Genomic DNA, 13,740 nt, shown 5'->3' with positions numbered 1-13,740 from the left:
CCCCGAAATGAATTTATCTGTGTTTCGACAGTCAGGCTGCTTTCAAGTTCGAAGGATTTACGACCGAATCTAGTCGAAGAGGCATAAACAATGGATGTGGGGCACCTGGCTTGCTGAAGTTGAAAACCATAAATTTGTAAATTTGTGTCTATTTTTTTTCTTGTGTCTAACGGACCAGCTTCAAGAAACATTTTTACTGGGTTGTCGTCCGGTGCTCGTCGCTCATCGCAGTGGTCCACCTTTTACTGTACGAACGATATATGGATTTCCAAGCAACTGTTGTTTAAAATGATCGAATGGTATATTTCGGATAAAGTACAATTTAGACAAGTGGCTCTGTGAACGGCGACCGAAGGTTTAGTAGTCTTACAAACAGTCGTTTAAAATGTAAGGTTGCTAAATCAATAATTTGAACGATTGTGCATTGGAAGTGTCATCACTTAGTAAATTGTTGAAATCCTAATTTTACTAAACATTGATTATTATTTCAGTACGATGAGTTGTTTAAAATGTAGTATGAATTTCACAATTGCATAAGATTATGAAGGCTATTTCAAAGTGTAATGGTTATAAAAAGGATTTTAAAACAACTTAACAAACTAAATATAATTTAGAAAAAAATAAAACGTCATTTTTGGTTTGAGGTATTGCATTAAAATAAGAGGTGCGTAACATCGAAATAATACGCTAAACTTTTATCCGTGTAGTATTTACCAAATCTAAGCTATCTCAGTATAGTAAATCGCAATAGCAGAGCTTTTGGTAAGAGAGAAATATTGTTATCGAACTCAACAGGTTTTGTATTACCACCGCAAAGGCGTTAGTTTACTGTTATGCAATCCATTATTGGCGGAAACAACTCCCTGTGCCTGCGTCGGAGTGATGGTAATCAGCGGAGCCAAACGCTCGGTGAAACGGGCGTAATTTCGTTCTAGCTCCTTCTGATAATCTTTTTGATCTGACAGGATAAGATTTCGGTTCTTCTTCAAGGCATCAGAGCATCTACAAATGAAAAAAATTCTGTGTAAATTTAGGGCGCTTCTGTATAGAGAAGCAAGGTTCTTACTTTTTCGAGAAATCCTTGAAACAAAGTCTCAGTTTGTTTTGATGCTTTGTAGGAATAGTTGCACTGTCAGCAATTCCCGAAAGAAACACCAAAGCCATTTCCATTGGACCCTGGTTTACCGTGGTTCCAATGCAACCTTGCAAAACCATTTGGAGAATCTTGGGATCTGCTGGCTCTTGATTTGTGGCCGCAGCCAGTTCTGCCGTTTTCTTTTGGATGTCCTCAATGGCAACTTCTATGGGTTCGAGAACAATTTGCTCACGACTGACGACCTGGATGCGAGTTTTCACATATGGGAAATGATTTGCCGTTGTAAGTATTGTTTTTCGTTTGCACTGTTCATGTAGTTCCCCGTGTGCCTTTCCGGACTTTGTGAACGGTGTCGCAAAAATAAATCGTTCTGAAATAGAATAAATATATTTTTATTCATAGTTTTGTACAATGTGATTATTCGTATTTACTTATGTTGAAGTTTCTTTCAAAATACGTCTCCCGATATCGCAACTCGTACGTTTCAAAATAAGGTTCCACGTATGTAATCTGAATGTAAGCCTTCTCAGGATCTAGTGTTTTCACATCAACGGCGTTTGAATCCTTAATAATTTGAACCACATCCGGACCGAATCGATCGGCATAAAAATTCTGCAGTCGACTGAAGATTTCCGGTAATTTTGTGAGGGTCGGCTCTTTATAGATGAACTCTTGCTGATCTAAATCACCAAACTTTGCCCCATAAAAACCAACCCGAAAATACGTGCCAAACACACGCTTCCCGTGTAGTTGTGCAATGCGGTTGAATGCTTCTTGAAGTTTCCCATGCACTTGGGCTAGTTTACGGAAATCCCGGTTCGCCTCACATATCGGAATCAACACCTTGTAAACATCGTTCATTGCTTCATACATACCGGCTATCTGGAACGAATTGGATGCTTCTTCAAGCAAAGCTTTTAGGCCACCTTCTGTGAATCGATTCCCTAAACAAATGCCATCTTCGCCGGGACTAAGCACGTCATCCGACACGGCAGATTCCATTAGTGCATTTGGAGAAATGTGTTTGAATGAAACGGCACCCACGGGAAGATGCGTTTGCGATTCTAGCATACTCAGATATTCTGCCACCAACGCTGCACTGTGTACGTAGCACATGGCCGCCTCGGTGTGGTTTGCTCGCTCCATGTGCTTCTTGGCCATGTTCTCCAGCCAAGTCAACCTTAGATCGGGTGAATTCTGGTACCCTTTGGCGATGCGATTCATCAGATCCAGCAGCATTTCCGGATCCTCTTGATATTCTTTCATTTTTACCGTGTCGGAAAGAATCATGTGCAGATTGAACAGCAAATCTTGCACCTGCTCTGGAAAGGAGGTTTCTTGCAGGTCAGTGTCGGATTCGGCGTAAACCAGAATCGTTTTCAATGCCCGACGCAGTGATTGTTCACTAAATGACGAACTGGTTCCCACCAGAGAGCTGAGTGACATTGTGACCTGCATTTTCACGCGGGCAAAGTTCTGCGAAAAATAAATTAATGTTTCTTGAAAATGATCTGACTTAAGCTTTAAATAATAATGGTTGAAAATAAAAATTTCTTTTAAGGACTACGATATCTTCAAGTTGAAATTATTGAAGATGTTTTTAAATAGCGTAATGTATTTATATCACTTGGATGTTTTCGAAAAGTTGAGAAAAACAAGAGATGAAATAGCTTCTTTAAACTTCACGTACTTACTATAATTGCCAGGAAATGTCATTAGTATGCGGGACAAAAAAAACTGTAACCCTATGTGATTTCTCGGACTATTAATGTGGAACAATCGCATAGCTCATTACGATAGAGATTATCTGTACAGCAGCGTTCACATCGTCATAGTCGAAAATTTCGTCTCAGTTTATATGCATCAGGTAGTCGGTCGCAGTAATGTATTTAGCTGTACTCAAGGATGGCTTTTATTGTATCAAAGAACGCTCACTAGCAACTCTTCATACGATTCAAACAGTACTACCAAAGAGAGACGGATATCATCGCAGCAACAAAAAAACCGGCATGGTTTAACATAGAATGGACACCAGTGCGAGAGCGAATTTCTTTAGATAGACTGTGTGAGGATCAGAGGTTAGCACGCTGCTGTGAGGATTCTCTCTGCAGCAATAAACGGTCGCTTATTCTCGTTTCGCGAGAGTATAAGTATAAGTTGTGTCTATGAAAATGTATGTGAATACTCCACACAAGGATTTTAAAATATTGCAACCTAGTATGAGAATAATCAAGTCGAATAATCGATTCGATTTTCTGCGATAATTGTCAACTTGCGATTCTCTCTTGGTAAATTGCACACAGCAACAATCATTATCAGACTGTAAATTTTTTTAAGGGCCGTGAAAAGTACTCTTAGCAATCCTTCACTCCAATTATTTACCGATAATAATAACTAAAACTATCATCTTTGAATCTGCACTGAAGAAATTACCAAAGAAAGCAGGAATGTTTCGCAATAAGCGAAAGAAAAAGTAAAGAAAGAGAATCTCTCATTGTTACATTCGTCGTTTTGAACATTTCATACAGAAATGTAGAATCATGGTTGCATAGGCTTTCTATGTCAGATTTCAATAATAAAAAACATCAAAAGTTATCACACGTTTAAGATTTTGTTCGACTAAGTTGATAGTTAGATCGGCAGATTTTCATAGAACACTTAGCACACGTAGTTTTTCTTCGAATCCATAGGCGCGTAGAATTTCTCAAATTTGTTTCATCTGCGATGGTTTATCTAAACCGGGTAGACCCAGAAGTATCCAATGCATTCATCAAAAAATGCGAAATTATGTGAAGAAGTGTTTAATCATTAATAACTGAGAGTGAAGTTCATTTGATTTGAATATCTACCAATGAATTCTATGTGCATTAAAAAAGAAAAAGCCTAGAATACTCACGTTTCCAATCTCAAAGTTCTGTCGCATCAGCAAGTACAACGATGCGGCAGCCTGCGATCGCACCGTGGGCAGTTGCGATCCACAATGCTTCAGTAGCAACAAACACAAATCCGCACAGCTGTCAGTTTCCTCGTCGAACAGTAGATTGTGATATTTGAATATAAGTGAACGTTGTGATGCAAACAGATTCTGCAGAGCCAGAGTGCTCTGATTCCGCGAGAGAGCATGCAGTAGCACCTTCAGTACCGTACCCAACAAATTGTGATGCAATTCGGACGTGGAAGCAACCTGTACGATCATTTCCAGCGTATCCAGTATCGTAAGGCAAATTTCGGTTGCCAGTGAACCCTCAATGTAGTAGTTTATTTCCAGATCGGCTTCATTTTTTATGTTACTGTCGTAGAACTGAGTTCGAATCTGATCCTTCTTCCAACGGAATTTCTCTGTCGAGTAGCGATCCTTCCGACGATTGATAAGATCATTCCGAGCGGAACCGGTTCCACGAATACATTCCTCCAGTTTCTCCTTCATGTCCGGTGTTTTACGGAAGCTTGACGTGTTTCGCTTCGATGTTGGTTTCTTACGACCACGATATTCGAAATTGGGAATACTAATGTTCAGAACTTGCAACATTTGGTGAACACGGTGCGGACTCAAACCGAGTGTATATTTAAATAGGGTGCTTTGCTCAAGATTTTTCACGACCCAAAGGAAGCAGGACAGCAAATGGCGAGTGTTTTCGCTACTCAAAGGAGTCTTGTTTTTCGGCGCTTCCTGCACATAGCAATAGTTTCGAATACCGGATATTGCGTACGCGACCTCAGGGTTAATGGTAGTAGTTGCGATAGCCGTCGAGGGGCCCTGATAGTCTTCGAGTAACCCAATGGTATTCAAACGGTCATGAGATTCTGCCACTGGAGTATGCAACTGCGGAATAGCATCCATAACTATTCCCAAAAGAGGAATATAGAGTGCGGCAACACGAGCACGGGCTTCTACTTCATTGTAGCGAGAATCTAGATCATGTGATGTTAGTAGATTTCGTAAACATCGGATAGCTTTACCATGCAATGGAGGATTAGAAATATCCAACACGGATGCTAATTCTTGAAGAACTAATCCAACGAGGAAGTGCTGCTGGCGGAATTCAGCACTGAGCTCGGCATACAATGCTTTGTCGATTCCAGCCATAGCACTAACGTAAGAGTTTTGACTGTTGTTTGATGTTACACTGGGTGTTGGACTGCATGGAGCGGAAAGTGCGGTGTACGGGGTTCCAAAGGGTAAATTCAAAGCCACAAAGTGTTCATGGCTGCATACGATTCGCAAGAAGTCCAACTTATAATGCATCATATCTGGCGTCGAAGAACTTTTCGTCATTATAACTTTATAGTATGTTTTAATTAAACCGTAAACGAAGCCCCGATCCATGATACTGAGTAGATCGAATACAAAGAATGCCAAACTTGAGTTGATCGATTGAGCTAGCTTGGGATCGCTACTATTGTAGCCTACAACTTTCGTCGTTACCAAGTGCACCAGTGTAGAAATGTCGTCCGTGTACTGATGAGGAAACCGATTCTTTCTTAGCGAGTTCAGTGAATTAGTCAACTCCAAATGCTCTACCATACTCTTGATGATCAGTTCAAACAGCATCCATGAATTTGTCATCGAGAGCTCTGCAGCAGATCCACTCGCAACTACCCAGTTGAGTGCAATTTCTTCATGTAACAGACGAACCAATCCGTCTTTTGGACCGCTGGCACTCGGAGACATCTCCGTTCGCATGCTGGATGCTCGATCCACCAGCTTTCCGCTCATCGAACTGGTCATCTCTGACCGGACGGGACAGTTTTGGTGTAGGTCTGGGTTGCTGGTAGACCGAGTCATTTCCTCTGACGTTCCAGTTTGGCGAATGTAGGCCGACAGCCGGCATTTAGGATCCAACGGGTGAGGAATCTTACACTGGAATTGGATGTAGGTGCTCAAAATATTCTGTCGACCGTATCGATCCTCCGGTTGCAGAAACTGTGAACAATCAAAAGAAATAATTGTTAACTATTGAAATAAATCGTCTAGCAGAACATTTTTCCCGTTCAAGAAAACACAAGTAATTGAAAAAGTCAGTGTCAGTATCAGTACACACAAAAATCACTTCGCAGCTGGATCCCGAAAACTCCCGGAAGAAAAAATATTTCCTTATCATACATCTACAATCTAATTGACAACAATATCGACTTTTTGATAAACTACATTTCTCTTAGAAATAAGTAGTACATGACGAGTCGTTTCATTCTGACTTTGAATACCAAAACAATCGGCATAGACCACGCAACGAAATAAGGACTACGATTGGAAACTTGGAACATGGAACTGCAAGTCGCTAGGTTTCGCAGGCTGCGACAGGATAATATACGAAGAACTAATTCCTTGCAGCTTCGACGTCGTAGCGCTGCAGGAGCTTTGTTGGATGGGACAGAAAGTGTGGAAAAGCGGTCTTCGAGCGGCTACCTTCTACCAAAGCTGTGGCACAACAAACGAGCTGGGAACTGGCTTTATAGTGATGGGCAAGATGCGTCAGCGAATGATTGGGTGGCAGCCGATCAACGCTAGGATGTGTAAGTTGAGAATTAAAGGCCGTTTTTTCAATTACAGCATCATCAACGTGCACTACCCACATGAAGGGAGACCCGATGACGAGAAAGAAGCGATCTACGTGCAGCTGGAACAAGCCTATGACGGCTGCCCACGCAGAGACGTAAAAATGGTCATCGGTGACATGAATGCCCAGGAATGAAGGGAGGCAATGTATCGACCGGAACAGCCTGCATGCCGCATCGAATAACAACGGCCAACGGTGTGTCAACTTTGCGGCCTCTCGAGGAATGGTAGTCAGAAGCACCTTCTTTCCCCGCAAGGATATCCACAAAGCTAGCTGGAGATACCTGACCAACAGACCGAAAACCAAAGCGACCACGTTTTGATCGACGGAAATTTTTTCTCGGACATCAACAATGTTCGCACCTACCGCAGTGCGAATATAGATTCGGACCACTACTTGGTTGCTGTATGCATGCGATCAAAACTTTCGACGGTGGCTACCCAACGTCGAAACCGAACGTCGCGGTTTTACATCGCACGGCTCCGGGATGCTGGAGTAGCCCAAGATTACGCGCAACAGTTGGCAGTGGCACTACCAACGGAAGAACAGACTAAACTCGGTATCCCGTAGAAAAAAGCGCCAACAGGAAGACCGAGATCGCGAAGCGATGGAACAGCTGTTCCGTGCTAATGACACAAGGAAGTTCTACGAGAAGGTGAACCGTTCGCGCAGAAGCCATGTGCCACAGGCCGATATGTGCAAGGACACCAACGGGGATCTTCTCACAAACGACAGTGAGGTGATCGAGAGGTGGCGGCAGTATTTCGACGAGCACCTCAATGGCAATGTGGCGGAATACGAAAGTAGTGGTGCGGTAACGAACTTGGGAACGCGTGCGGAGGTCCCAGACCTCCAGGAAGTGGAGGAGGTGGTAAACCGGTTGAAAAATAATAAGGCCGTTGGCGTTGACCAACTGCCAAGCGAGCTACTAAAACACGGTGGTAATGCACTAGTGAAAGCACTGCACTGGGTCGTTACCAAGATCTGGGAGGACGAGATTTTACCGGAGAAATGGATGGAAGGAAGTGTGTGTACCATATACAAAAAGGGCGATAAGCTGGATTGCTGCAATTACCGCGCGATAACTCTGCTGAACGCCGCCTACAAGGTACTCTCCCAAATCTTATGCCGTCGACTGTCACCGATTGCAAACGAATTCGTGGGACAATATCAGGCAGGATTTATGGGCGAACGCGCTACCACGGACCAAGTGTTGCCCACACATCACTCATTCATCGATTTCAAATCAGCCTACGACACAATCGATCGAGAACAGCTATGGAAAATCATGCACGACTACGGATTCCCGGACAAACTGATACGATTGGTCAAGGCTACGATGGATCGAGTGATGTGCGTTGTTCGAGTATCGGGGATAAACTCGAGTCCCTTCGAAACTCGCAGAGGGCTACGGCGAAGTGATGGCCTTTCGTGTCTGCTATTCAACATTGCTTTGGAGGGTGTGATAAGAAGAGCGAGGATAGACACGAGTGGCACGATTTTCAGAAAGTCCGTCCAGCTACTTGGTTTCGCTGATGATATTGATATTATAGCACGCAACTTTGAGAAGATGGAAGATCGGACTAAAAGCTGAGGCCAAGCGGATCGGACTAGACATCAATGTGTCAAAGACAAAGTACATGAAAGGCAGGGGCTCGAGAGAAGATAACGTCAGCCACCCATTACGAGTTCTGATTGGTGGTGATGAAATCGAAATGGTCGACGAGTGCGTGTACTTGGACTCACTGGTGACTGCCGATAATGACACCAGCAGAGAAATTCAGAGACGCATACTGTCAGGAAATCGTGCTTACTTTGTACTGCGCAGGACGCTTCGATCGAGGAAAATTCGCCGTCGTACGAAGTTAACTATCTACAAAACGCTGATTAGACCGGTTATCCTCTACGGGCACGAGTCCTGGACAATGCTTGCGGAGGATCAACGCGCACTAGGTGTTTTTGAACGGAAGGTGTTGCGAACCATCTTCGGCGGAGTGCGGATGGAAGACGGTACGTGGAGAAGGCGAATGAACCATGAACTGCACCAGTTGCTGGGAGGACCAACCCTCGTCCAAACGACCAAGGTCGGGCGGTTACGGTGGGCAGGGCATGTTGTTAGAATGTCCGAGAACAACGCGGTTAAAATGATTCTCGATAATTATCCGACCGGTATAAGAAGAGGCGCGCAGCGGGCAAGATGGATCGATCAATTTGAGGACGACCTGCGGACCCTTCGCAGCTACCGAGGCTGGTGGCGAACAGCCATGAACCGAGTTGAATGGAGGCGCCTCCTGTAGAGACCCGCTTGGTCGACTGAAAGAGTAACTAAGAGAGAAGCATGTCAGTTTTATTCGTATTCTTGTCCTCCAGTTATGTTTCTGACACCACACTGACACATCAATTATCTATGTCCAGCGTACCTATGCATGCGCACGCCGGCAGCTCAGTCATAACCGATGATCGAAAAAAAGATCGGCGATGTCGGCATCGGTCAGGCCTTATTTCGTTCCACATTCACGTTAAGTCATTAGCGGTCCTTAAGCAGCCCTTACACACTATCGTCAATACAAGTATTGCCAATACTTGATTGTGTGGAAACTTCATTAGATTTACGAAAATATTGCTCGAACATACGACATCTGACTTGTTAGATCAACGCTTAGCACTCTGAATCGTCGATTCGAGGTCATTTTATCATATTTAAAAGTTAAGCGATATTTATTATAGTGTTTAGATTAACTAATGAATACCAAAATACTAATACGATATTCGAAATGTATTAGGTTTAAAGTACTATGTATTGTAGATGCCACGGCGAAGAAAAACTCATGTATATTGCCTATGAAATAAACGTATTTATGGAAAAAAAATTCTTTTCGGTCTCAATACCCATTCGGTGAAATGTTTGCGAAATGACATTCATTAATATGACCCACTGCCCAATTCAACATGAACTGCTAATGCACTGATAAATCCTAGATAAAACGTAGTTAAAAGTTCAAATTTTGATTCCATTTTCTTAGTAAACATCATTTGATTTGTTACAATACTTACGAATATTTTGTCGGATATCTGACAGATCGTTTCGAAAACCGTCTGTCCCAGCGAGAGCGCTTCACCACCGATCCGATAAGTTGTCACCAACAATTCAACCAGTTTGTCCAGAATCACCTGTAGATTTTTCACCAATTTTTCCTGGTCAGCACTCTGTAGTTCCTGTAGCGTCTTTTTGAACTCCCGTTCCATGTTTCCTTCGCCGATGCGAGGAGGAACCTTTCTCAGATCGAGACACTCACACAAGTAGATAAATTTATCCAAATAATCATCCAGGGCATGGACTGATGTGACCGCATCGATTGTCACCGAAAATACCGGCCGATGATTGTCGAGCCATTTGGTTCCCGGTAGCTGAACATCGGGTGGAATGAACGAATAGTTGTCCGGTGGTTCCTCAACCATAACCGGAAGATTGAATTCACCTACGTTGAGGTGACCATCCTTCAGTATTGGAAGCCAGGTATAACCGACCGGAGTCTCGATCGTTGATTGAACTTCTTGTGGCTTCTTTTGGCATGATACGTGGAAAAGGGTAAACAGGATGTGATGATTTTGCTTCAGGTTTGCTGGAAGAGCAAGCTTAATTTCGTCATAAAATGTGGGTTGCTTGTTATGATAGTTGACCGACGTGAATGCTTCAGCCATGTATTCCGGACATGAGCTTCTGCCAAAAATTGCCGTTAAGGCATCCGATTGTCGCTCTCCTGACATTAGCTGAACACGAACGGCGATGTTGCGTGCTGAGCCAGCACGAGTCGAAAAATTCAACTCCTTTGGGGACACGAAGAGTAGATTCCGATATCCGTAGTGAGGGTTTAGAATAGGCGTGGAAGGAAATTCTAAGATTTCCTTTGTAGGTCTTGTGTGGTCGTTTGGATACGGGTCTATCTTCGCTAGCTCGGGTGTAAGCGCACATTTCAAATCACTTGGAATCGGAGAGATTTCAATGTTGATTGATCCAGGGATGCATTTGTGCTTTTTCATTAGTGCACCTGGACGCTTCAGTTCTGGTAGAAATTTGAATAATTCTTCGTCTTTCATTTTATCGGACTCTTGTTTAAAGAAGCTTGAAACCGTAATCGAAATCGGTCGAAATGTTTCGATACTGTTGGCGAAATCATCGGGTGACCAAGACCTTCGTTTTTCCATCTTTCTCTCTAGTGATCCTCGTCTAGTAAGTGTACCCATGTCCGTTGCTCTCTTTCGGAACTGATCAAAACTACTTGATGATGATTTTCTATCCAGACTATTCGAACTGGAAGCAGACGTCATACTTTCGCGATCTCGATCGCCTTCTAGATTATCCCCATTGAAAATGTTTGTGAGATAAATTCCTGTCCAGGCAAAAGGCATTCGATACTTTCCCAGTCGTTCGCAGAAATCCGAGGCGTTGGATTTTGCCTTATCTCTGTACTTGTCTTTATCTTCCTTCAGATAAGGTTCAACGGAATCTTTGATATCACCTTGAAGCACTTTCTCCAATCTTATTACCAAATACAGCTCATTACTGGGATTTGTTATGTCAAAAATAGCTTCTCTAGCTTGTGTACTTATATCTGCATAAGGAACATGTGAGACTAACATACGCCTTAAAGATTCCGAGTTCATATCGAAATAAAAATTTTCCGAAATCTTTTTTCTTTCTTTGGCATCATATATCGCCATTGATGCAAAAATCGGTTCAACTTCTAGCTCTAATTTTAACTGTAAACACTTTACGTGGATTCGATTACCCAAGTGTTCAACGGGTATCTCCGCCGGAGGTCGTTTTTCAATGATATCCTCAGGATCCGATTCGGGATACAAACTGAACAGAGCCTGCTGTCGTTCTTCCAATCGTTTACCCTCATTACTCTGATCTATTGTTTCCGGGGCCACTCGTTCCAGCAAGCCGGGTATTAAAGGATCGTTAACGGAACTTCGCAGATCGAACGAAGCCCACGACCCCCGGGGGGTTAACGTGTCGGTGCATGTCGATACGGACGACAAGCTGGCAATGGATTGCCGGCTACTTGGAGTACAGCTTTCACTTGCATACAACGTTGTAGATGTTACCGATTCATCCAAAGAGGCACATCCGAAGTAATCACGATCAATTTCAAACTCCTGTTGATAGGAACTTGGACTCATCGCACCTTTGTCTGTTCGTTCTCTGGTGTTGCAAGAACTCGAATAATGTCGTTGAGAGAAATCCACAATCTTCCAAGGCCTAGTATAGCAATCGACACAGTGTTGCACATGTAAGGGTAAATCAGTGATGTCTTCCTTTGGTACAACATGTTCAATGGTACGAATTTTTCTGGGAACCACTTTTATCTGTACGTCATTGACCGGAAAATCCAGAATTGACCGCAACGAATCCCTTAACAGCATATTAGAGTGCTGTGTTAAGAATTCCTCATAATCGATCGGTTCAACGAGTTCACACAGGGAAATCGATGACGAACACACCGAGCTGCTATCGCTTTTCGATAAAAGTTGATAATTGGCCACATTCTTTCGAATGTCTGACGAGTTATGTCTGGAAAGTCAGAAAATCGACAACAAAACAATCAGTGTCTGAGCAATTAATGAAATTATTCAACCGTGGTTACAACTCGAAAATAAAAAAAACATGAATCGGGGCGGGGGCCCAAAGAAAAATTGATTGCACCACTTCGAATTTGTCTTTATCTAAATTTGTACTTACTTAGTAAGTTTAGAAGCAAAAGCACGTTGTGCTGATGCCATGGCTTTTAAACTAGTTTGTTACACTATTATCTCGATACTGTATTACTTGGTTTTCACATGAATTTCAAATGCAAATCATCACCACAAAAAAAACTTGTTTTTATTTCCAGACGCCATTAATAATTGGAAAATGCAGTTCGCGTGTTGTGTGCAAAACGTCAAAACAAAATATGCAATTATACCCTCTCAGCAAAACGTTCTATGTTACACGCTACGTTACGTTTCTAGTCCGACATTCTACTAGAAATAGAAACCTTCCCGGTAAGAAAAAACGTTCAACGGAAGTCCTTCGTTGGTCCAATACGTTCCACAGTTGGTCCAACGAATGACCCCATTTCTCAGTGGGTTGTTAGACACATTTTGTACACACTTGTTGGGAAAGGTTTCGTCAAAATTCTTACACTGAAAAAAATAAAGACCATGGTACTTCTGAGTATGATCAGACACTGTGCTTAGGCTGTGAACCATTTCGTGGTTAATTTTAACTTTTGGTTGAAATATGACACTAGAGCGGTTATTTTGATGTTGTCAAAAATAACCCTGCTCGAAAGCATGGTTATTTTTAATAGATCGATGGTTATTTTCCGACACTGAAGAAAATCTTGCAAAAAAATTCTAACATAAATTCTTTAGTTAAAATTATTTCCAATTTAGTCAAATTTAACTACTCGACACAAAATAACCGCTCAAGTGTCAGATTTGAACCAAAAGTTAAAATTAACTGCGAAATTATTCACAGCCTTATAGAGAAATCAATCTTCAGTTCAGCAACGCATCGCACAGTATCACATTTAACGTATACCATGTTAAATGTACGAGTGCTGCAACTTTCGCGCGAAGTTTGACAATTCTTTTCCCTATGCTTGTATGCAGAGATGCCAGATTTTTTCATATTACTCTGTATAAAAATCTGTATTATCTGTATGCTGTAATAAAATTAAATATCAACAATGAAATAATGTTCAAAGATGTTAGTCCAACACATTATGGCTGTAGAATTGTAGATTTATTGAGCAATAATTCTTTTCATCTGTCTGTTGGAACAGAAAGGTCAAATTCCACGACAGGAATGTAATGCCAAGACTTTGCTTCTTGTCACTGCATTTAATTACTAATAGTTTGCTCATACGAAAAAGCTTTTTTTGCTTCTTATGAAATCCGTATTAAATTTAGAAAATCTGTACCACATCTGTATTCTGTATGCGTATGTAAAAATCTGTAAAATACAGATAAATCTGTATAAATGGCATCTCTGCTTGTATGTACGAGCTTTGATGTGGACAATCAAGGATGTCAGGT

The 13,740-nt window shown here is 42.2% G+C and overlaps 1 protein-coding gene across 1 annotated transcript; it reads right to left on the bottom strand.

Moving 5' to 3' along the window:
- Nucleotides 1-510: 510 nt before the first annotated feature.
- LOC131427238 (dedicator of cytokinesis protein 7) lies at nt 511-12,588 on the bottom strand. The gene is made up of 6 exons (XM_058590247.1): nt 12,401-12,588; nt 9,709-12,232; nt 3,993-6,020; nt 1,528-2,572; nt 1,067-1,466; nt 511-1,002 (listed from the first exon to the last, which is right to left on the bottom strand). Exons 1-6 carry the CDS (start codon nt 12,439-12,441, stop codon nt 804-806), a joined length of 6,237 nt encoding a protein of 2,078 aa, XP_058446230.1. The 5' UTR covers nt 12,442-12,588; the 3' UTR covers nt 511-803.
- Between the last annotated feature and the right edge of the window lie 1,152 nt (nt 12,589-13,740).

This window comes from Malaya genurostris, chromosome 2, assembly GCF_030247185.1.
Source record: "Malaya genurostris strain Urasoe2022 chromosome 2, Malgen_1.1, whole genome shotgun sequence".
Classification (NCBI taxonomy): Eukaryota; Metazoa; Arthropoda; class Insecta; order Diptera; family Culicidae; genus Malaya; species Malaya genurostris.
Note: the sequence above shows the minus strand (reverse complement) of the source record. Positions and strands in the feature narration are given on the sequence as shown.